The 25,004-nt window shown below is 39.1% G+C and overlaps 2 protein-coding genes across 3 annotated transcripts; both read right to left on the bottom strand.

The window, feature by feature from the left end:
• Positions 1–1,279: 1,279 nt before the first annotated feature.
• aldh3a1 (aldehyde dehydrogenase 3 family, member A1) lies at positions 1,280–14,527 on the bottom strand. Of its 2 annotated transcripts, XM_017490299.3 has the most exons (11): positions 14,413–14,527; positions 13,890–14,056; positions 11,265–11,496; positions 10,915–11,000; positions 7,835–8,043; positions 6,755–6,872; positions 6,500–6,641; positions 6,203–6,369; positions 5,969–6,068; positions 4,595–4,857; positions 1,280–3,233 (listed from the first exon to the last, which is right to left on the bottom strand). In XM_017490299.3, exons 2-11 carry the CDS (start codon positions 14,043–14,045, stop codon positions 3,219–3,221), a joined length of 1,488 nt encoding a protein of 495 aa, XP_017345788.1. In that variant the 5' UTR covers positions 14,046–14,056; positions 14,413–14,527; the 3' UTR covers positions 1,280–3,218. The 2 variants fall into 2 exon arrangements, with proteins under 2 accessions (XP_017345788.1, XP_053543539.1); XM_053687564.1 differs by lacking the exons at positions 11,265–11,496; positions 13,890–14,056; positions 14,413–14,527 and having other exon boundaries at positions 10,901–11,000.
• Positions 14,528–14,630: 103 nt separating this feature from the next.
• Positions 14,631–24,814, bottom strand: aldh3a2a (aldehyde dehydrogenase 3 family, member A2a). Its single transcript, XM_017490300.3, has 11 exons — positions 24,692–24,814; positions 22,480–22,642; positions 22,170–22,401; positions 21,882–21,964; positions 20,987–21,195; positions 20,184–20,301; positions 17,995–18,136; positions 17,733–17,899; positions 17,543–17,642; positions 17,191–17,429; positions 14,631–16,000 (listed from the first exon to the last, which is right to left on the bottom strand). The coding sequence occupies exons 2-11, from the start codon at positions 22,639–22,641 to the stop codon at positions 15,986–15,988; spliced, it is 1,467 nt and encodes a 488-aa protein (XP_017345789.1). The 5' UTR covers position 22,642; positions 24,692–24,814; the 3' UTR covers positions 14,631–15,985.
• Between the last annotated feature and the right edge of the window lie 190 nt (positions 24,815–25,004).

Here is a 25,004-nt window from a genome sequence, read left to right as displayed (position 1 = left end):
GGCAGGGCACAATCACACACACGTTCACTCACTAAAGACAATTTAGAGATGCCAATCAGTCTACGATGCATGTCTTTGGACAGGGGGAGAACCCGGAGGAAACCCCCTAAGCCCAGGGAGAACATGCAAGCTCCATGCACATAGGGCAGAGGCGGGATTCGAACCCACAACCCTGGAGGTGCGAGGCAGGTATGTTAACCACTTGCAGCATTTCCCTTTTTTTTCTTGCTCTTGAAGGTAATCATACAAAAAATTACAAAGAAACAGCAAAGCATTCTGTCCTGAAGAATTTCCCATGTTGAAAAACCTATAGTTAAAACTTCACCCGTTACAAAGTGCTGACACTGGAGACTCCTTCCAAGTGCGATAAGTAAACATCTCCTCACAGAAAACGTCACCGTATGAACGTTTATCCACATTTTAAACATTTACATTTTGTGTGAATCATCCAGCAAAAAAGTCCCTGTGTAAATTGTTACTACAAGCGAATGAGATTATTACTATAAACTATCGTCAGAGCTGCTGTTGTAGAAAATGAATCAACAGCTTCTGACCAATCAGAATCAAGCATTCAACAGAATTGTGATATAAAACAAGTTTATTTTACACAGAAGCATCATTTAATCGAATAAAACCATTCCAAAACCAATCCGGTACATAATCTGATTAGATTGCATTTAAGTAAACAAAAAGATCACATTACTGATTACATCCTTAGTAGTGTAATTCATAATCAGTACAGGATTACACTTCCTCAGTAATTTACCCAGCTCTGTTTATAGGCAGTAGGAGGAGAGAATTCGGAAGACAGAGCAGAACCACATGGGAAGCTGAGAGGAAGGTGTGTGTAGCGGAGAGGGAGAGAGAGAGAGACGCGGGGGCCTAGAGTGGGAGGTACAGTCACTTAGCGAGCACACACACATTCATAAATGCTGTGCGTGCCAAGGTTAGCAGGGTTAATATGTAGTCATGGAAACTGCGACACTGGAGCTGTAAGACGGGTTTTTTTTTTTTTGTTGCAAAAAGAACAAGATGAGAGGATAGATAACGGCCATCCAGAGAAAACCAACTGGCCGCAAAAGAAGCTTCTCTGTAGGATTGTAATAACTTCAACAGAGACTGAGATTAGGTGTTATGCTTTATATACAAGAAGAAAAAAATAATAAGATTGAAGATTGCGGTGTTTTTGCAAGACATTGTGAGAAGAGTTTCTTTCCTTTTAACTCGAGGTAGTCCAGTGTTATGGTTCTCAAAGCAGGATCTGAGAAGCACAGCCAAGGGATCTGCCATTTTTTAATTTTGTCACAGTGCTAGAAATCACAACCCACTATTAACAAAGTTTAATTTGTTATTGTATACAGAGACTTTATGATTAGCACGTTTGCCTTTACACCTCTGGGTTTAAGGGTTTGAATCCGGCCTCTGCCCTGTGTGTGTGCACAGAGTTTGCATGTTCTCCCCATGCTTCTGGGCTTTCTTTTGGGTACTCCGGTTTCCTCCCCAGTCCAAAAATTTTGCGTTGTAGGACGACTGCCATTTCCAAATTGTCTGAACTGTTTGAATGCGTGTGTGATTGTGCCCTGTGATGTATTGGCACCCCGTCCAGGATGTCCCCTGTCTCCTGGGATAGACTCCAGGCTCCCACATGACCCTGTGTAGGAAAAGTGGTATGGAAAATGGATGGATGGATACCTTTTGTGTGTGTGTCCTGTTCATATTTATGCTATACTGACACCCAGGGAAGTTACCAGTTCTATTTTCTCTTTTTTTCCTTCTTCTGTCACATCTGTCAGCCCTGTTATGACTGTGCGCGTTGTACGTGTAAAACCTCTGAGAGCTCTGTATCTATATCTCGGACACATCGTTTTCTCGTTTTGTTTTTTTTTTTGTTTCAAGTGCACAGAATTAAAAGCTCAACTCTGTGTCGACCTATATCTGCATCCTGCTTCACAAAGCTGAGCTAAATTACAATGCTCTGAATCATTAGATACAAACAAAAACAAAAAGAACAATGACAACATACAGTAAGTTCAACAAAAATAAAAAGGCAAAAAAATTAATAATAATAATAATAATAATAATAATAATAATAAATTCTGAAAGCGTCAGTGGAGTTGTAGCACTTTAAGATTGTAAGCCACACTTGGAATGTAATCCAAAGTAAACAGACACTCCTGTACAGCTCTGAGCTTGAGCTGGAATGCATGAACTCCCTGAAGTACACGAGAGTAAAGCTGTACCACAGTTGGGTCACTGCCTCGGGGTCCGCTAGAGTCATGGCAGAATTGCGACCTGATGAAATACAGAACATGAAGAAGCACATATACACATCCAGGAGTAAAATATGTCTATTCCCAGTGTGTGGTATAGAGAATGTGGAACGTAAACCCAGATGATACTTGAGAAGAACAATGTGTATTGGATTTGAAATATTTGGACTCGAGCGTGGTGACGAAAACCCCCCAGTCAGTCAAAGGTCTTTCTTGAATTAAATCTAAACCAGAAATGTAAAGAAGATTTTCATTAGTTCTTAAGACATTCACAGCCCCTCCAAAAGACCAGTAGCCAAAAAAAAAGAAAAAAAAAAAGGCTCTAATTCAAGAGTCAGTATGGGTGCAGTGTTATTACATCGTGAATAATATTCGAAATAACATTTTTTAAAATGAACTTTCGGATGAATATCATAATTACGGATGATAACGACGAGGTTACTTCCAACTGGAATTGAGATTAATACTAAAAATAGATGAGCTCATGTTATACTGTAATGACATTACGCCACCCGGTGGCAGATTTGTGCCAGTGTTCAACAATGCCAAATCCTTCAGATTCTCAGTGCTTGAGCATCAAAGCATAAAGCATAAAGAACAAGCTCTTTGTTGCTTGCTTCACTGAACAGGGAAAACGGCTTATCCAAAAACACTGGGGATTCCAATTCCCTGTCCTGTGCTCGGGAAATTCGGGTAACGCTATAGACAAGTCTGTGTTTGTCCTGCTGGCATTTCAGCTGCTGAAAGAGTCTGCAATCATGCACACTCTATAAACCACACAGGGTTTAAAAACAAACAAAACACAATGAAAAATACAGCCGGGACATGTACACACAAAAAAATTACAACAGACTATAGTTTAAATACTATTTGTCAGGCTTTGCTTCAATTCATAACTGCAGCATCTTGTCTTGAGGTGTAAATCTTTAGGCATGATGGTCAGAGTCTTCAAATCACAATACCCTGTGTGTAAAAACAAAATGAAAAACACGCATTATAAATATTATTAGCATCTCCAAAAAGTATTTGCCCCCTTTCAACTTTCCCCCCATATTTCACCCCTCAGAACACAAAAGATTCAACACATTCAAAAATAATAATAAAACAAAACAAGCTTTCCAATTCCTCCTGCCATCAAAGGACATCATGCTGCCTACACGATGGTGTTACGTGTGTATTTCATGCTTTGCCTTCAGGCCAAATATATCATTTTGACTTATAAATGTTGTTTCAGGTTTTGTCAGATGCCTGCTAGCAAACTCCAGGTGCGATTTAATCTTGGCGCTTCTCAGAAGTGGCTGAAGTTACTGTGAAGTGTCAAAGAGGATGTTGATGTCTAGAAAGCTCTGTATAGAGCTCTGTAACTACTGATGCACAGAAATGAAAATTTTTGGCCGAAACCGAAAATTCTGGATATACTTGTCTGAAAACCGAAACCGAAATGTACATTTAAAACGAAAAAAACAAAAACAAAATTATATGTGCTGTACTTTTTTTTTTTTTTTTAAATTTTTAAACTTTCGTTACAATTGCGCTTACAATGCTGGAGATTTCAATCCAATATTTTTCTAACATTCTCCAAACGTCATAAAAAAAAAAGGCAACACAACAGCAGCACTGGCTGAATCAACAGTTTTATTTATTGTGAAATCAAGCACTTAATAATGTTTTACCTTAATATAGCATTTATATGCGATTCAATTCCTCTCTCTCTCTCTCTCTCGCTCACACATACACACACACACACACACACACACACACACACACACACACACACACACACACACACAGAGTGTGCAGGATGTCCAATTAAAGGAGGTGAATATCAATTAATTTTTTTTTTAAAATCATTTGTAGTTTCTGTAGACATCAAAACACTTTAGTTTAGCATTATGTCTGACTTTTTTAAGCAACAGAATGAGAACTAATAATTGGGGGTGAATACTTGGGTGAGAACTGTACATTAGATCCTTGATTTAGGAATGATATGTAAGGTGAAAGCTTATTTAAAAGATTATTATAGCTGTTAAAATAGCTTGTTGTGACTGTATTTATTGTGTATCAAATCATATGAAAGTATTCTAAAGTTTGGAATGAATAGGTGAACAGTACATAGGTGCAACATCATCTGATAAGACAGAGTAATAAAAAATGAAATAAAAGTAAAGAGATTAAAAGGAGATTATTTTCTTGATTACTGATTACATGAGGCCATGTAATGGGGGTTAAATTTGACCTTTATTTAATAATACAACCGATTCAAAACCTTTATTATTGTTTTAAAAATAAGTGTTTGATGCTGATGGAGAGAAAGGATGGCTAACCTTGAGCAGGACGACCAGTAAGGCGATGAGCAGACCCAAGGCCAGCATGGTGGAGATGATGGCCCAGACGCAGGTGAGATGAGTACAGCTGCATAAGCGGCTCCGCATGAAGAAGCGGGCTCTGCGCAGACGGGACGATGTTTGTGGAGGGTAGCGTGCTTTGTTCAGACTTTCCATTCCCAAGGACTTGATGAGGCAAGCACGTTTATGACTAAGCTGGTCAAATGTGTGCTTGCCATGGTATCTGCCCATCCCACTGTTTCCTGGGGGAGAGAAAGAGAGAGAGTGAGAGAGAGAGAGAGAGAGAGAGAGAAATGGTCTTCACTTCTTTTATGCACATTTTGAATTTGTGAAACTGAACGGAAACTATAGAAACTATATTGTGCACAAATGTATTTGAAGAATGAAGACAAAGACATACTAGTAGACTTTTCTCAGCATAAAACCTCATGACCTTAAAGTATGCATTAGATAGATAATCAGGCCTGTTTGTTGTTCTGCTGCACTCATGAGATAAGGGATGGGCTTTAAGCCAGCTAAAATTATATACAGGGGATTCAGAAAGTATTGAGACCCCTATACTACTTTAGTTTTCTTTTTCCCCCTATAACATTTCTGGGTGTTTGTCACTATGATATATGTTGCAATTTCACAATAAAGGTGAAAAGGGTTCTGACACGATTCAACTTAAACTAAGTTGTTTTTTTGACATCACAAAAAAACTGCCATTTTAACAGGGGTGTGTAGACTTTTTATATCCACTGTATATGTTATATGTTTATATCCACTGTATATATGTTATAGGTTTATATCTACTGTATATGTTATAGGTTTATATCCACTGTATATATGCTATAGGTTTATATCTACTGTATATATGTTTATATCCACTGTATATATGTTATAGGTTTATATCTACTGTATATGTTATAGGTTTATATCTACTGTATATGTTATAGGTTTATATCTACTGTATATGTTATAGGTTTATATCCACTGTATATATTGATATGTTATATGTTTATATCCACTGTATAACCTACTTTGTTATTATACTAGGCCTTCATACAGCCTATGTAAAAGGAAATGAATGGACCGTTTCTTCATTTTTTAAAACTAGTTTAGAATAGACCACAAAAAGTCAAATTCTGGTTCTGCTCAGAGCAAAGAGATGATTTGTTTACTCTTTTTCTGAGCCCTGATCATGATGCCTAATACAGAATGATAAAATTAAAACACATTTGTAGAGACAATTTTATACCGCTTTGTATTTTTGTTGATTGTTTCATATACTCATATACGTTACACATGCTTGAGCGTGTTGATATGTTTATGCACAATTAACAAGCTTGGATTTCTAACAGGCTGACGTACCTACTCCCCCGAAGGGTAAGGAGCTGATTGTGTAGTGGATCATTACATCATTAACGACCACTCCTCCACTAGATGTCTCACTCAGCATTCGCTTGATCACCTAAACGGAAAGGAAAAAGAAATAGGGATAATAGGGCGAACCCCCTGAAATTAAAAGTATAAAAAAAAATTGTTTCTACTAGACATACTTCACATTATACAGTTCAATATTATCAGCAGCTCAAAATAAAATACCTTCTTATCTGAAGAAAAGATATAAAGAGCCAAAGGTTTTTCTCTATCATTAATGAAGCAAATGGCCTCATTGAGATCACCGACAGTGATGATTGGCAGCACGGGTCCAAAGATCTCTTCCTGCATTATCCTGGCGTGAGGCAAAACATCCTTCAGAACGGTAGGAGCTGGCAGAGACCAGGAAACACACACACACACACACACACACTAATACTGTATACAAATCCATCAAGGAACAATCTACTAATCTACCGATTGAACCAACACATTATATTTTATCACAAGTCATTCTCATACCAATATAACACTGTGATTTATCGCTCTCTCCCCCCACAGCCACACTGCACCCCTCCATCAGGGCCAGCACGCGCTCAAAGTGATTCTGGTTGATGATGCGGCCGTAATCTGGAGAGCTTTTTGGGTTCTCACCGTAGAACTCCTGGATTTAGCACAGACACTGGAACATTTACAATCTTTATATTCAAGCGCACTATTCCCATGTAAATAACAATATGATTTCCGATATGAAAAAATATATATCAGAGAACAAACCTGTAATGTCTGGCGAATCCCTTCGATCAGTCTGTTCTGGATGCTGGAGTTACAGAGAATGTAGTCTGGTGCGATGCACGTCTGGCCACAGTTAGCAAACTTCCCCCAGGTGATTCGACTGGAGACAAAAAGAGCTCATTTTAAGTGAATATGGAAAGTAGATGGAGCCACAATACTACACATACAGCATTTTACTGTCAGTCAAATGTTTTGGAAAATCTAACCAAGGAATAGGTATATGTGAATCAATAAATGTTTATAAACGTTAGAATTGATTTCATTTTATTGGAATAATCAAATTGTAAAAGACCAAAATATTCATCACTCTAATTAGGCTTGCAGGACACCACATATTCATGGTTTACAGTTAACACTAGAGGTTGACGGATTGATTGGGTTTTGCAAAAATCCACAGTCCACAAAAAAAAATGCTGGAGTGGCTGAAAAGTGTCCGCTGTCACTATACAGGACGAGAGCGGCCTCTAGAGGCGAAATAAAAACGATCGCTGACAATTTTGTAGTGTTATTTGAGATGGGTTTTTTAAAATTAATTCTGGATGTCTCTATTTTTGCTACTTTTTGGTTCAGTTTGGATGTATATCTTTTAATTATTTTAATATTTACTAATAGTTTTATATATATATATATATATATATATATATATATATATATATATATATATTATACTTTTAAAAAGTACTGTACATTTTCATGGTACAGTAAATACTGTTTATTTTTGTAATAACACTCAAAATAAAATATTGCTGAACTTTATGTTTTCGTTCAGTTTCAATTTTGAATAATCGGTTATCGGCAGCTTTGTTTTCTGTAACTTTGTTTTCTGTAAAATCCTCTATTGGTTGACCTCTAGTTAACACTAGTGCTGTCTATAAGTATAATGGGTTTCTCCTTCAAGGGTGCCTGCCTTTCATAAAGCACCTTTAACACCCTGTGTACGTCAACAGATGGACTACAGTCAGTGATTGTAAACCGACAAAATGAATGTATATGGCATACTGTAACCTAACTTAAGGTAATAATGATTGCAGTCTGTGTAAGAGCTTGTAAACAATGCGTTACCGGCAAGCAACTGCAAGGTCACAGTTCTGATCAATATAGCAGGGACTTTTCCCCCCCAGCTCCAGGGTGACTGGTGTGAGGTGGTGTGCGGCTGCTTCCATCACCAGTTTCCCCACTGTGCTGTTTCCTGTGTAGAAGACGTGATCGAAACGCTGCTTCAGCAACTCCTGGGTTTCAGGCACTCCTCCAGTCACCACGTGGTACATCTCCTTAAAGATTCAAACAATCATTATATTACACCACAGTCATGCTTATGTAGGTTCATAACTAAGAACTGAGCACAAACACAAAGATGGACCAGTAAAATGATGGTTTGGGAGTCTCTCCTATCTCACAGTAAGGTGAGCATGGACAAATCCCAAGCCTGAGGCAGTCAGGTCAAGATAATTTCATCTTCTGGCTATTAGTTTGTATTCATAGTTGCCAAGAGGACAAGTAGGTGTAGTTGGCTAGCGGTCACCGTTTTTTTTCTTCTCTTGTTCAACAACCACCGAACTTAATTATGGCCCGCGTACTGATAGTGTGAGGACCCTATCTGCTCTGTTTATTATTCTTCTGCGTTCTTTTCCGAAATGAATCACATTTTTGAGGGCCTAAATAGATTTAAAAACTTTGCACACGTGTCCTAAACCAAACAGGAAGTCAGCCATTTTGATTTTTCAAACTGACTTTGGTCAGTCTAATCTAAAGGCCCTGGCGATGATAAATTGCAAAGCTTTTGAGTTTTCACTGCGTGGTGTGGCTGTGGTGGGCTGACAAAATTCTATGTTTCACCATGAAACAGGAAGTTGTTATAGCTTATACATACAATGTCCAATCCACCCCAAACTTCACGTTTGATAACAGTCCTGGCCTGAAGACGTCGACATGCCAATATTTAGTCATAGTGCCACATAATCATAGTGCCACCTACTGGCAACAGGAACTGACGTGTTTTACACAAACTCAGACATACAATGTTCAATCTCCACCAAACTTCCCTTGTTTGTCACAAATCCTGGCCTGAAGGCATCTACATGGCAGGAGTGGCTGTAGCTCAGGTGGTAGAGTGGGTTGTCCACTAATCATAGGGTTGGCGGTTCAATTCCCGGCCCACGTGACCCCACATGCCAAAGTTTCCTTGGGAAAGACACTGAACCCCAAGTTGTTCCCGATTGCAAGTTAGCACCTTGCATGGCAGCTCTACCACATCTGAGTGTGTGTGTGTGTGTGTGAATGGGTGAATGAGACACAGTGTAAAGCGCTTTGGATAAAAGCACTATATAAGTGCAGACCATTTACCATTTACATGGCAATATTCAGTTACAGTCATAGCACCACTGGCTGGCAACAGGAATTTACATGTTTTACATTGTGATAACACAGAAGTGCTAAAAAATGGAATGGCGATGTTCCTCTGGCAGAGCAGCCCCAACATGCACCAGGGTGCGAAAGCCTGTTCATGGCTGCTTGCAGCTTTCATTTCTATTGACTTTCTATTTCTATTGATTTCTGTTTGACAAAATACTTGTTTGGTAATGCTTATTTAAATAAAATTGGCTTGACAGTGGTGTGATGCTCCTCAATGCTGTAACTATAGTGTGCTACTCATTCTGAATCAGAATCAGATTAATCGATAATGCATGGACAACATGCAGGTACGACAAAACCAACCAATATAAAGTCAATAGTCAGTTCCGGTCCACTAATTGGATCACACAAGTGGGGTTCCAAGAGTGCTTATATTTAGTATAACCAAACTGGGATGTCTCACTGTGCATGTATAGCTCTGCTTGTCTGTGTTCGCCACAGAAAATTACTTCAGTAGAGTTAGTGACATCACGAGCAGACATTGCAAACGATATATTTTTCATGAAAGAAGGGAAGCCAGTTTCACCGGATGCACCTTCAACACGAATGTACAAATCATTGTGAGCTAGCTAGCCAGCATATAAAGTGACGGGATGTAAAGTGAGAGTGGCTTCTTTGGGATCTATTTTTGTTTGCAGAGAAAAAATAAACAACTAATTTGGGCATATTGTTTCCGAAATCTCAATATTAACTGTCTTCTTTATAAAACTTTTGTATAAAAGCAATATCACACTTGCAGTCGTGCTCTTATACTGAATATCAGCAGGGCTCTGGCGTCGTGCCTACACTGAATCACAGCAGTGCCGATATTCAGTATAACTGCACTCTTACTCATGCAGTATTTCTTTTGTGTAAAGTCATCATATAAGTCACTTGCTAGGACAACTACTCTGAGGTTAAACATTCAGGAAAAAAGAAATATGCTAGCCCAACTTGATTAATATAATATCTTTTACGTGCAATGTGAACACCACGGATCATAGCGAATCATTGGCCAACAACTTGGGCCACACACATTATCCATAGACAAAGGATAATGAGTTATATTCTACACTGAAAACATCAACACACTTAACTAGCGAACTACCTCACCACACTTTATAACATTATATTATGGTGCGTCTAAATCAATGAGTCCCTAGTTCAGTAGTCAGGGAAATGATCAAGGAGACGGCCATTTTAAGGGCTGCCTCAATCCATTAGTGATTTTGAACTTTATTTGAAGTTCTATATACGGCTTGTTTGAGTCTGACAACTAATGATTTAAAAAAATCCACTAGCTTGCCTACGATCCTGCTTGAAGTCCCGTGACAGAAACGAGTGATTAAGCTAGCTAATTGATATGATGTATAATGTCAGACAGATATCGGCCCTGCCTGTTGTTGATAAATGCCAGAGGTGACGTTTTACAGCGCGAGTACGTAGTCATGTCGCCAGAAATTCATTCATTCAGAGTCATCAGTGTCCCAATGTGCAGTGAGCCAGGGTCTTTCCCAGTGCCCAAACTCGTGGACACAATATACTGATTCATGACCTAGGGAGCTAGGGAGTTGACTGACACGCACCCTATATTAGCTACAATGTTAAAACTTGTCAGAAAGGTTTCTGGTCAAACCAAACTGTGATACTGGACAAGCACATTAGAGTACTTTCACTTGCCTGGTGCGCTAGTTAATGGATTTATGATTTATCCACCCCATCAAAATGAAAACTCACTGGAACTCACAGACCTGATCCAAATACTGAGGAAGCAGTTCTTTCAGTAGGCTGGCTGAATTCTTACTCAGTTCTGAAGGTTTCACCACAGCAGCATTGCCTTCCAAAGAGAAGTTTCAGAGTGAATGGGCGTTTAATGAGAGTGAATTTTACAGTACTATGCAAAAAATGATGACAGTTCATTTACAGTTTTTAATTAACCCCTAAAGTCCCAGTTTATCATCATCATCTTAAGGCATATAATTCAGTGGCTACAATGAATTGTTCAGTAACAACAGTGAAACGAAGACAATGATATGTAGTTAGTTAAAACATTGAGGAACAGAAGTATGACAGCTCCTAATCCCTAGCTGTTGTATTGTACCTGCTGCGATTGCACCAATGAGCGGCCCCAGGGTAAGACCCCATGGATAGTTCCAGGCTCCAATGATCAGCACCACACCCAAAGGTTCAGCTTTAATAAAAACATCATCTGTCAGGGTGAGGAGGTTTTTTTGAACAGGCTGAGGTCTTGTCCAGTCACTCAGTTCACGTTCAGCCAGCTTGATTTCATTCTCAAGCCCAATGAGCTCCAAAAGCGGTGTGTTGAACTCATTCTGCAGCCAAAAGGACAGAACATAGTTCATTTTCTCCATTTAATACATTTCCTGACATACGATTAAGTATTTGCATAAATATTTCCATTCATATAAGATGCATTAAACCATGCATGGACATACAAGTATTTCACCTATTATATACTGTAGTAGGTAAGTACGTGGTTTCGGATGCAGCCGTGCTCTCTTGTTTGCCGTCAAACGGTTGAGCAATGCCGTGTGCGTACGCATCCTGTCGCAAAATGCGGTGAAAACTCCCACACGACATTGATAGTGTGATTAAGGTGTATACGTGTCTATAATAGACTTCGATAATGTGACTAAAACAGGAGTACTCCACATGTCAAAGATCATACCTCTTTTTGGCTTTTATGGCTCTGCCAGCTGAAAAGGTTTTCGACTTCCGTTTATAATGTTGTTCATGGCCACACCCATGGAGGCAGAGGCGTAGCTACAGAGCAGGCAATTGCCTATGGCCCTGCATTCTGAGAGGGCTCAAGAGGTCTGATCATTTAAATAATCAGAAATTTTCATCTTAAAATAATGCAGCATTCACTTTAGTTAAGGCTCATAAGCAGCGTTTATAAGGTGACAATGTACTGTAAATAGTTGAAGGTTATTTGCTGTGGTTTGATTTCCTATTTGCAAAACACACCATGAAGCTGTAAAAAGTAAACACGTTACGTTCTGGTAGACGTGTATTGTCTACGTTTAAATGTGCATTGTATTATTATATCTGTGTAACATGAAGACATAACAACAAAAATCTGTCAGAAGGGCCCCATGCATTTATTTTGCCTGGGGTTCCCACATAATCTAGGTTTGACTCTGACTGGAGGTCCCTGGACCACACTTTGAGAACCATATCTGACAAACTTTGTTGGTGCTATTTGCCAAAATATAAACAAATTAGTGATTTAGACCAGTGACCCTGACCAGGTACAGAAGATGACTGAATAAAAGCAGCAAATATGTTATGGAGTGGTGGGTGAGCACCATATACACTCTTGCCCTGTGAGCTACAAATCTGACCGCTCTCTCCTGCTTGCATCAGAGGGAAATCGACTGCTCTGGTGACTTTTTTTTGTTGGGATCCAAATCCAATGCACACCTCTACAGTACCTTGTACTCTACATTGAGATCCACTGTTGTATGAGATTAAATAATTTTCCTTAAAAAAGCATTCTAATTCTTGCAACAACAACAAAAAAAAGGTACAAAACTGTACAGTACCATTAATTGGTGCTGGGATGTTATCCTCAAATGCACATCTTTTTTGTACCTTTAGTATGTACCCTTTACTTAAAAAGTTGTATATACCCCGATCAGCCATAACATTAAAACCACTCACTGAGAGGTGATGTGAATAACATTGATTATCTCATAACAATGGAACATGTCAAGGTGTGGGATATATTAGGCAGCAAGTGAACAGTCAGTTCTCAAAGTTGATGTGTTGATGCAGGAAAAATGAGCAAGTGTAAGAATCCGAGTGACTTTGACAAGAGCCAAATTGTGATGGCTAGACGACTGGGTCAGAGCATCTCCAAAACAGCAGGTCTTGTGGGGTGTTCTCGGTATGCAGTGGTTAGTACCTACAAAAAGTGGTCCAATGAAGGAAAGTCAGTGAACTGGCAACAGGTCTTGTGGGGTGTTCTTGGTATGCAGTGGTTAGTACCTACAAAAAGTGGTCCAATGAAGGAAAGTCAGTGAACTGGCAACAGCGTCATGGCTGTCCAAGGCTCACTGAAGCACCTGCGGAGCGAAGGCTAACCAGTTTGTTCGGATCCCACAGAAGAGCTACTTTGGTACAAATTGCTGACATAGTTAATGCTGGCTATGATAGAAAGGAGTCAGAACACACAGAGCATCACAGCTTGCTGCGTATGTGGCTGCGTAGCCGCAGACTGACCCCTGTCCACCACCGAAAGCGCCTACAATGGACACATGAGCATCAGAACTGGACCATGGAGCGATGGAGAAGGTGGCCTTCAGAAGTTTTGTGGAGTCCATGCCTCGATGGGTCAGAGCTGTTTTGGCGGCACAAGGAATACCCCCACAATATTAGGCAGATAGTTTTAATGTTAAGGCTGATCATGGTACACCATACCTTAAAAATCTTTACCTTAAAAGGTAATTATGGTCCAATAAGGCTTAAATCTTTTTAATGGTAAACTATAACCACATTTCCAAGTGAAAGGAAATACATATTAAAAGTACAAAAAATAGCACTACCAACCCCGCGACAAGGAACTCTGTAGATAGTAGGCCCCCCCCCCTCCCCCCTAGGAGTGCAAAGTATTCAATGTTAAACTCACAAACCTTTTTCCCTTTCCAGCCTAGGGCAGTACTGTGGTATTTATAAGAAACTCAATGCACTGTACAGCTCTTACCCTGTGCAGGTCATGTGTGAGAGCAACACTGATGTCCTCCTGTTTCTGTCTAATGAGCCGCAGTAAAGCTCGGAGCTGCTCCACTCTGTACTGCAGGACTCTGGACCTACCCGTGTTAAAGGCTCTCCTGGCTATATCCACCACCTGTTTCTCCATTTCTGCTTCTCCTAATCATATTAGTTAAAAAAAAAAAAAAAAAAAAGAAAAAAGAAGCATGTCAAATAAATAAATGAAAATACTGGTTAAAATCTGACCTATAGACCAACATCTAGCTCATTTTCAGGCATATGAAAACGACGAATAATAATGTACCAAATCTTAAATGTTTTATTTTTTTAATTTAAGAAATTGCTTAGGAGTTTGCATCCTAATCAAAAAACAACATTAGATAAAAGTTACAGTACATATTCAGTACTGTATATGTACTGTCAGCTAAACACAATGCATTTAGTTATCTAAAACCTGCTTGGTTTTTTTGAAAAAAAAAAAAAAAAAAAAACAGAAAGAAACAAGCTTTACTTACCGTTTTCATATGACTATCTGTAAGGGTTAGTGTTACAGAGAGAACAAAAGGCACCAGGGTGGGTTAGAAAACCCTGACAGAGCAGTACACAGCAGTATTTATTGAGTGCTGCACAGAGGGAGGTGCATCTCACACAAAGCCCTTACTGTAACTGATACTGAATAAATCAACACATCAATTACACTGTCCAAACTTACAAAGTGCACACAACAACCCTAATAATTACACACCAGATGAGTTTTATTTTGCTAGAAAGAAAGCGCAACACTTTGTATTACTTGACCTACATTTTACACACAAGATACTAAATGAACACAGAGTGAATTGCCCTTTACACCTCAAAGTCCAAAGTAACACGTAGGGCGAATTAGATGATTTATTGAACAGCTGATTATATAATTCTTCTTATAAAATGAATAATAACGTACCGTCCATACCTTCCTTAAGAAAAGTGTCAAATTACCCTGGATATAACATGAATTACATTCAGTACAGAGTTTAACAAGGAAACTGAAGCCAAGCCTGGAGTTTCTAAATACTGTACAGTTTAGCTTATTTTCCAAAGAATTCTGACTGATGATGAAAGGATATTTTACATCGAATACACACATTATAAGGAACATATCCTGAACATTTGTAACAATTACTATATCCCCAGTGCCTACCAAAAAATTTTATTATAAAATACACATTGTAACAGCTTTTTAAATCTATTATAAGGGTTTTCCCCCCCCAAAAGGGATATGAAAAAATGTAATCCAGTTACAAGATATTTATACAGGGTGTCCTAAAAGTCTCCATACATTGGGGAAATTAATATTTTTTTTAGCAGAATGTCTTCCAAAACTTTTCATACATACATACATACATACATACATACATACATATACATATATACATATATATATATATATATATATATATATACACATATACATATACACATATACATACACACATTATATATATATATATATATATATATATATATATATATATATATATATATATATATATATATATATATATATATATATACATATACATATATACACACACATACATACATACATACATATATTTCCCCCCAAATAGCCTGTATGAATGCCTTTGACAAAAGAACGTATTGAAAACATTCTCATTGCTGGATTGGGAAGCTGCTGCAAGCTTGTTAATGTCACTAAACTTATTAACAAATTTAAAAAGACTGGAAGTATTGGCCATCCACGAACATCCACAAACATCCACTGATGAAGGCACAACTTATGTGGTGCTGGCAGACATAGTCCCCTATATATGGAGACTTTTGGGACACCCTGTATAAGATACTTATATTATAGTGTATAATTGCATAATAGAAGTAGTTAATGCTTGTTTGATTTACATTCAGATAAAGTTGCTATGGTTGCTATTTTCCCACTGTTCTTTTTTTGTTTCCGATCACAGTTTACAAAGTAAAGTTCTACTACACGTTTGCTCTTTATTATTAATTCTACAGTAAAGAGTTTCCAGAGTTTCCAAAAAGTTTCCAGAGAAGCCTGGATGGGACTGTTGGTGTTCCTTTTCAGCCACCTTACCGCAAGAACCTCTGCAAAACACACAACATTAAAATCAGTTCACGCAGCACGTGACCCACATTGACAGGAAACAAAATAAAACAATGTACCACCAGTAGAAGCATTTCGTAAGTTTTACAGAAAACCTAGTTTGACCGTTTTTCCCGTCCTTCCCCCACCGATGTAATTACAGCATAAGACTTCTGGCCACAAAAGAGAAAATTAGTCATGCCTAGACAGTAATTTTCCCATTGTTCATTCTCTTTGGTCTGTTTAGCTGAGGAAAGGGGGTGGGGGGTGTTTGACCAGCTCAGTGAATCCCTTTCAAATGGACAGAGACTCAGTGTGGAGAATTTTCCCACGTGGCCACTCACTCTGTAAGAGTTTTCACTGAAGATTTCTGTTTTGTGAAAACAGGATGCAACGCATCAGGGAATTTCTTTTTAAAAAAACAAATAAACAAACAAACAAACAAAAAAAAACAGTCCTTACAGGATTTTGTGGTGTTTTTTTTGTGATTGTTTAGACCAAAAATGCTTGATTCTGCTGTGGGGGTTTGGTGGAAAACTACTCGTTTGGTGAAACTGCAATTGCACAAAATTGTTTTGCGCAGTCTTTCACAGTGAGGTTTGCTGGTAAAAGACTTTTAGCTGTACTCATGTTCGAGGCATGTGAATCGAAGAGGGCTTTGGCTGAATGCGTATTGTGATGACATCACGTGAAACCTCCTGAGACCGCACAACCACTGTGACCTGACATGGTGAAAAGTTTGGCGTTGTTTTCAGCAGTGACAGAACATGGCTGCAGGTACGGCAATCCTCCAGGTACACATGTCGGAATGAAACGCAAAGCGGATCGGGACCTCGTTGCTTTCACATATCAAGAAGAAATCAAACCACAAACGGACCCACAAAACCTCTGGAGGTGGTCTCAATACGGTTCGCTTTTGGGTCCTTTTAGGAGGGCCCGAGATCACTTGGATTGTTCACATATACAAGCTAAACTGCTCCGAGAGCATTTGGACGGCTCAAACGAATTAAGTGTGAAAACACCTTTAATGCATTTCCTATTATGACTCAGGTGCAGCACTTTGGTCAACACTTATGTTGTTTTAAATGTGAGACAAATCAATTTGACTTGACAACACATGCAGGTATTTTTATTTTCTTTAGGGACGGACAGGGGAAGGAATCAGGGAGTAGGGAAGGAAGGTTAAGCATACCTGCACCACAAAAGCTGCCAGCGCTGCGAGCATAGCAACCTGCGCCAACTGTCGCCAGCGTTTCATGTTCACCTGCTTGGTGAGGAGCATTTGGGCCCAACGTAGTTTCTCGGCCGTGTGAGGTGGGTAGCGGATCAGGTTGAGCCATTCCATGTTCAGATTTTTAATGAGGCAGCTGCGCAGGTGACTCAACTGATCGAACGTGTATTTGCCATGGTAGCGACCAGTCCCACTGTTACCTGTTGGGTTTTTTCAAAAAAGGCAAAACCGATGGGGTTTGGTTTTCTATTCAAAAAGAGAGAAAGAAAAACAACTCAAAACTGTCAAATGGCGCATAAGCATGAATACTTACCAACACCACCAAAAGGCAAGTCACTGATGGTATACTGAACAAGGCAGTCGTTGGCTAATAGTGCTCCGCTGGACGTTTCCAGCATCATCTTCTTTATTACCTTAGTAATGAAATGTCAGCGTTACGCCTGAAGGATACAGTAGAAGTATAACCGCCGTGCTACTTATTTAGTACCGCTGAGTTCATTTACCTTCTTACTGGAAGAGAAGACGTATATCGCCAAAGGCTTCTCTCTTTCATTAATGAACTGGATGGCTTCGTTCAGTCCATTCACAGGGACGATGGGCAGTACAGGCCCAAAGATCTCATCCTGCATCACCTTTGATTCTGGCGTTACATCTTTTAGGACAGTGGGAGCTGAGGTGCAAAGTTAAAATTAGTGCTGTGAACATAGCAATGTTTTGCCAAAACAGTCTAGTTTCTCCACAATGATTTATTTGTAGATTTTTCACCAATGTAGCACTGGGATTCATCATGTCCTCCCCCGATAGCCACTGTGCTGCCCTCCATGAGAGCCATTATCCTCTTGAAATGCCGCTGGTTGATGATGCGTCCATAGTCTGTGAAGGTCTTAGGATCGTTTGTATAAAATTCCTGCCACAAAAAAAAAAACAAAACTTTATCAGCAAGCCCACCATGTACACTATCAAACGTTTAGTCACACTCATTCTTTATTTGTATTTTTCCACATTTTAGAATAATCATAAAGTCAAAACTCTGGAGTAACACAAATGGAACTATGGAAATTATGTTGTGATAAAAATCTAAAATAAATCAAAATAATTTAATATTTTAGCATCTTCAAAGTATTCCTAGAATTTCCAGAAATGTATTCTTGGCATTTTGTCGATCGATTTCTTGAGGAATTTCCCTGAGATGCTTTTTAAACAGTATTAAAGGAGTTCACACTGCTTTTCAGAATATTTCGCTCCAAGTCATCCATTTTTAAAAAATTTATTTGTAAATAAAATGTTAGTTTTCTAATGAAAGAAATGAATATGTCGGCACGATTATATTTTTGTCTACAACACCGATTTGACACATTTAATCATCCACCTTCAGATCAAAAGGTTTTTAAGATCATGAGAAACATTTCAATCTCTAAACTTTTGACCGGTAGTCTAAGTAAAAGCCCCAGTGTGCATTTTTTGGTTGCCTGGCTTGACAGTTAAAAAGTGGTACAGATTTGTATATGTGCATTATCCTCTTCTAACAAAGTTTTTAATGATCATAGTGTTTTTGTGCTCAACAAAAAGTCAAGTGAATGGCCAACATTGTGGGTGTAAGCTGTGGTGTTCAGTCCTCGCATCGCACATAAAATACATCATTTATTTCTGGCTATCATCTTTATTCTCTCTCAATATGTTTAACTGTGACTACTTGACTACTAAGCATAACACTTTGACACTGCACTTCATTTTGCTCAGATTCATCTTTTTACATTATTCATGTTCTAGATTCTGAAAAGTTTGTTTGTCGCCCATGTACGCTATTTGATCCACCTAGTAAACCCCGCTCTACCTCCAGCCAGATTGCGTCTCGGTCGATGTGTGTAATGCAACAGGATTCAGAACATGTAGCATGCTCAGTAGTTACAGCAAGTTCATTAAACGCATTATGTTTTAACCTATATAATGAAGCAAAAGTCAATAAGGAGTAGGTTTTTTTCCTCTTTTACTGGTTATTAAACCGAACCTGAGCCTGCATTGACTCCACTGCAATATTTGCACATTTCTGCATGGACTCTACTGCATTTTGGCTGCGAATGTATTTAGAAAAAATATCATAAAAAATATATCAATTTCTTGTTACTATTATACATTGGAACTCTCTTCCTATTGAACTTAGGGAAGCTCAGACCTTTTTAAAGCTCAACTTAAAACTTAACTTTTTTACACTTGCATTTGACTTGCTGATGTCTACTTTTATTATATTTGTTATTATTCTTGCTGTTATTCTTATTAACTTTTATAACAATTTTTTTCTGTGTACTGCTTATTTTGTGTACAGCGCTTTGAGAAGCTACTTTTAAAGGTGCTCTATAAAATAAAGGTTATTATTATTATTATTATTACTATTATACACTTGACTTGGCTGCTACCGTAATAACTGCTATGTCCATATCAAGTCATATGTTTATATTTATATAATTTTTTAGTTATATTGTTACTCTTTGGCACGTATCTTCTGCACTACCTGTTATATCGAACACTTCCACACTAAAACTGTGTACTGGACGGCGCTACACCGTCACTGACTGTGCCTGTTGTGCTGTTTTAGTAGTATTGCACTGTTCTGTGTTAGCAGCACACGTTTGCATGTGCACTTTATGTAAAAATGTGTACATCTCATTAGTTCTTTGTCGTCTCATGTGGTTAGTGTGTTGTTTTATGTAGCACCATGGTCCTGGAGGAACGTTGTTTTGTTTCAGTGTACTGAACCAGCTGTATAAGGTTGAAATGACAATAAAGTGAACTTGAAACCGACTTGATCATTGGGCAACTACAACCAAATAACCCAAACACGAAATCTGCTTGTCCCGGGCTCTCATCCGCCCACTGCCGAACACGGTGTGTTAAATAAGAGTTACGTCCAAACATAAACCAACAGGTATCTGTAAAATGATACTGTATGTACTAACCTGAATGCATTTTCTAATCTCGTCCACCACTTTGTCTTGGATGCAAGGTTCACAAAGGATATAATCAGGGGCTATGCAGGTCTGACCACAGTTAACATACTTCCCCCATGTGATGCGGCTGAGAACATGGAAACATAAGCATGTAAGAGAAGCACGGAAAAATCAGCGCTGTTAAGACAATCACTCTTCCTTTGTGAGTTTGCCTTTTATATATTTCGATTATCTATTATCTAGGTGACAAGTTTAAATTCTAAGCAACAGTTATAAGAACAAGCTACAAACACACCACCATCCTCAGCACCCGCACACGCGATATAGTAGCCGGCTCTTCTTCATTCTGTTTACGGATATGACGTAACCATGTGAAGGCGAACGACGTCAAATTGACGTTTCCCCCAAAATCCGACCCAACGGCTCAAATAATAAATCATTATCATCATATAAGATTCATATAATGATAATCATTGATGATAATCAGATTAAATCATTATCATCATATAAGCTTAGCGTTGAGAAGTGGGGTAAGGTCAGGAGACAGGTTTGAACACTGAATTTTTATGTACTTGCTCAATACTTGATGTTTGTTCATTTTTAACAAAAAAAAAGTGCCATACTGCAGCTTTAATGCTGGTTGAAAAATGTCCAATAAGTGGATTTCAGTGTACTGTGAGAAAGAGTTAAGTGCGGAACAGTAAAGGCTGGTGTGTGTTTACTTATCTCACTTATCACAGACCTTGACCTGAAATCTTAATGACACACATTTTTCCATGACTCCTCGATAACTTATGATGCGTAAAGCTCACCGGCAGGCTATTCGGAGGTCACAGCCTTTATCAATATAGCAGGGACTTTTCCCCCCCAGCTCCAGGGTGACTGGTGTGAGGTGGTGTGCGGCTGCTTCCATCACCAGTTTCCCCACTGTGCTGTTTCCTGTGTAGAAGACGTGATCGAAACGCTGCTTCAGCAACTCCTGGGTTTCAGGAACTCCTCCAGTCACCACGTGGTACATCTCCTTAAAGTATTAATGCGTGTTTTAGTTGAAATCAAGGACATTTATGGCCAATCTATTTTAATTTACGCAGTTCTGTATATGTATGCAGCATGATATGGGGAAGCATGATATTATGAATATTAGGAAGTCTGAGACCACTTTGAGGTTTTTTTTCCTGTGATTTTATTTATTTATTTATTAAGGTTATAGAACTCACTAAATTTTTAAAACAAGGAAAGAAAATGTTCAATATCTTGAATATTTGATATTGAAAACTCGATCATTTCTAGATCCCTATTTAAGTATAAGCAAGTGTGTGATACTGACCATGTTAACTGCTTTGTACAAAAGGTCAGACTTTCACTCGTGCCTAAGCTCTTCTACTGAAACGTGTTCAGAGGTCACGCCGATGGATTTGATCTAAAATGGATCATAAGGGTTTGCACAAACTTGTGGAGTCCATGCCAGCTCGAGAGCTAAGAAACTCAAGAGATTCATTTAAATATTTCAAAAGCTTCGACTTTTCACTCGAGTTGTTGTCGTCAATATCATCATTTGAAATGAAAACTGCTGTATTCAATTAGAAAAGGACGCAAAATAGAAGCATTTTCACTAGTGCCCTCAGACTTTTGGACCCCCTGTAGGACGGATGTAGTAATATTATTGACATGCAGGTACTGTAGTAATAGCACTGTAAAAGGTTTTACCGGGTCCAAGTACATATGCAGGAGTTCCATGACTTTGGCAGTGTGAGAGCTGACCTCTGATGGCTTCACTACTGCTGCATTACCTATAGAAAAGAATATACGGAAGACATCATGAGAGGAGAAATACACTACTGGGTATTTAAACCGTACTTTTGTCAGTCCACTTGATTTGTCCAGCAACAGCATCTGTCCAGTTGGTGAACATGAAGAATTACATTATCTCTTCTACAAACAGTAGAATTCTACCTCATTAGCACAACTGTTAAACTGTCAGCTCAGATACTTTACCAGCAGCGATGGCTCCTACAAGCGGCTGTAGCGTCACAGCTATCGGATAATTCCAAGCGCCGATAATAAGTACCACCCCGAGAGGTTCTGGCTGGATGTAAACTTCATCCAAAGCGGTGATGAGATTTTTAGCCACAGGACGAGGAGCTGCCCACTCTGCCAGTTTGCTCAGGGCCAGCTTGATCTCTCCCTCAAGGCCGAAGATCTCATACAGCAGTGTTCCATTCTCGCTCTACACAAAGCAAAAGAACACTTACAACAAACGGATATATCCAGCAGCTTAAAAGTTTTATTGTCTATTCCAAGTCACCTTGCGCAGGTCCTTCTTGAGAGCATCAGTGATGTCGTTTTGTCTTTCAGAAATGAAACACTGTAGGTTTTTCAGCTGCTGTATTCTGAAAGCCAGCGGTTTAGATCTCCCTGTTTGAAAAGCCTTCCTGGCCTGCTGAACCACCAACTGCTCTCGAGACATCCTTAACAGACAGGACTCATATCAAACTGTGCATTTACTAAACATAGTGAAATCGATATAATCTTGATTGTACATATTGTTACATTTTTCATTGTGATTAAAACAGAATTAAAAAATGAAACAAATGAATCATGGCTCTTGTAATGTTTGTAATTCCTCTAAATGATTTGTCAGGTTTGCTAGGTCTGAGGTTTACCTGTTTGAAATGGACTCAGAAAGTGAATAACCTATTTGATATGTTTTGGATTTGAAAAGGTTTTAACCATTTGATCAAAAAAACATTTTTTTGACCATTGGGCTAATTCCAGACTAGTCTTAAGCAGTCTTGGCAATTTAGTGACTTTGGCACTAGGTTTGATTTGGTTTGTTGGCTTTTTAGACTCCTTTAGTGAATTGATTTAAAAAGGATCATATCGACAAATCTAGGGACTTTTTGACCGTTAGTAGCGGTCCTGCATTCCCTTTGTTCCCAATAACCAAATCACCGATCCCCATTGTTCCCAATAACCAATCACAGATCCCCACTGTTCCCAATAACCGATCCCCATTGTTCCCAATAACCAATCACCGATCCCCATTGTTCCCAATAACCAATCACCGATCCCCATTGTTCCCAATAACCAATCACCGATCCCCATTGTTTCCAACAACCAATCACCGATCCCCATCGTTCCCAATCGCCGCTCCGCATTGTTCCCAACAACCAATCACCGCTCCGCATTGTTCCCAACAACCAATCACCGCTCCGCATTGTTCCCAACAACCAATCACCGCTCCGCATTGTTCCCAACAACCAATCACCGCTCCGCATTGTTCCCAACAACCAATCACCGCTCCGCATTGTTCCCAACAACCAATCACTGCTCCGCATTGTTCCAACAACCAATCACAGCACCGCATTGTTCCCAACAACCAATCACCGCTCCGCATTGTTCCCAACAACCAATCACCGATCCCCATTGTTCACAATAACCAATCACAGATCCCCATTTTTCCCAATAACCAACCCCTATTGTTCTCAATAACCAATCACCCCGTTGTTCCCAATAACCAATCACCACATTGTTCCCATTAACAAATCACTAATCACCATTATTCCCAATAATCACCGCAGACATCACAGGGCTCTGTCTCAGCTGAGACGGACAGTAGCACAGTCGAATTGTGTTTTGTGGTCCGACGAGTCAACATTTCAAATAGATTTTGGACAAAACGTCGTGTTCTCCAGGCCAAAGAGGAAAAGGACCATCCAAGCTGTTATCAGCGTCAGGTCCAAAAGCCAGCGTCTGTCATGGTATGGGGATGTGTCAGTGCCCATGGCATGGGTAATTGCACATCTGTGAAGGCATCATTAATGCAGAAAGACATGTACACCTTTTGGAGCAGCATATGCGTAAGCAAAGTGTGTGGGTGCTAGCATGGCCTCCCTGCAGTCCTGACCTGTCTCCGATTGAGATTGTGTGGCACATTATGAAGCACAAAATAAGGGAACGAAGACCCGGACAGTTGCGCAGATGAAGAAATGCATAATGGACGAATGGGGGACATTTCCACTTGCTAAACTTAACCAACTGGTGTCTTCAGTATATCGTTTAATTTATCGTTTCCTTGATTCCTTTTTTTCACATTTCATTTACACCTCTCTAAAAATGTGTCCTTGTATTTGGGCAACGTTAGCTGAAAAAGTGTCCACGGATTCGAAAATCTACCGGAAGTAGTAGACCATCCGGGTAACTTTGGGATACTCATTTAGATACACTCCCATTTGGGACACACCAACTGTAATCTCGGATACTATTTAGTACGGACAGTAGGCGAATTGGGACGTAGTGAAGGTCTTGAATTTCTCCCACAGACCAGGCAGAATGAGAACCACTTAAATACCTTTCAACTGAAACAACAGAGGGTTAACAATTATTTGTTGTTGTTGTTCTACTGCATATATTTAGCTCGTTCAAAAACACATAACACCGTGACATTGTGGCCAGATAATTAACTTAATATCCTTTGGAATGTAATATCCTGGACTGTACAAGTTAGCTACATTTACCTCAATGAGCAGTAACAGGGTTTATCTTGATGACAGTTTCTCCGTTTATCTTGCTAACTGTTGCACTTATCACTGAGTGAGCTTATATCCCATTAACGTTAAAGCGACTTCTTCACTTTTTAACACTGGTTAAACAATATGGTCATATTTTCCACAGCGCCATCTGCTGGTTAATTATATTACAGCAGCAATAGTTCTACAAAGCCTTGCTGAAAAACTATAATGGACAAAACACGTATTTATTCATCCATTTTCTATACCGATTATCCTACTGGGTCGAGGGGAACCTGGAGCCTATCCCAGGGAGCATGGG

This window comes from Ictalurus punctatus, chromosome 17 (genome assembly GCF_001660625.3).
Source record: "Ictalurus punctatus breed USDA103 chromosome 17, Coco_2.0, whole genome shotgun sequence".
Taxonomy (NCBI): Eukaryota; Metazoa; Chordata; class Actinopteri; order Siluriformes; family Ictaluridae; genus Ictalurus; species Ictalurus punctatus.
The sequence above is the reverse complement of the archived record's forward strand: the minus strand, read 5'-3'. Positions and strand labels throughout refer to the sequence as shown.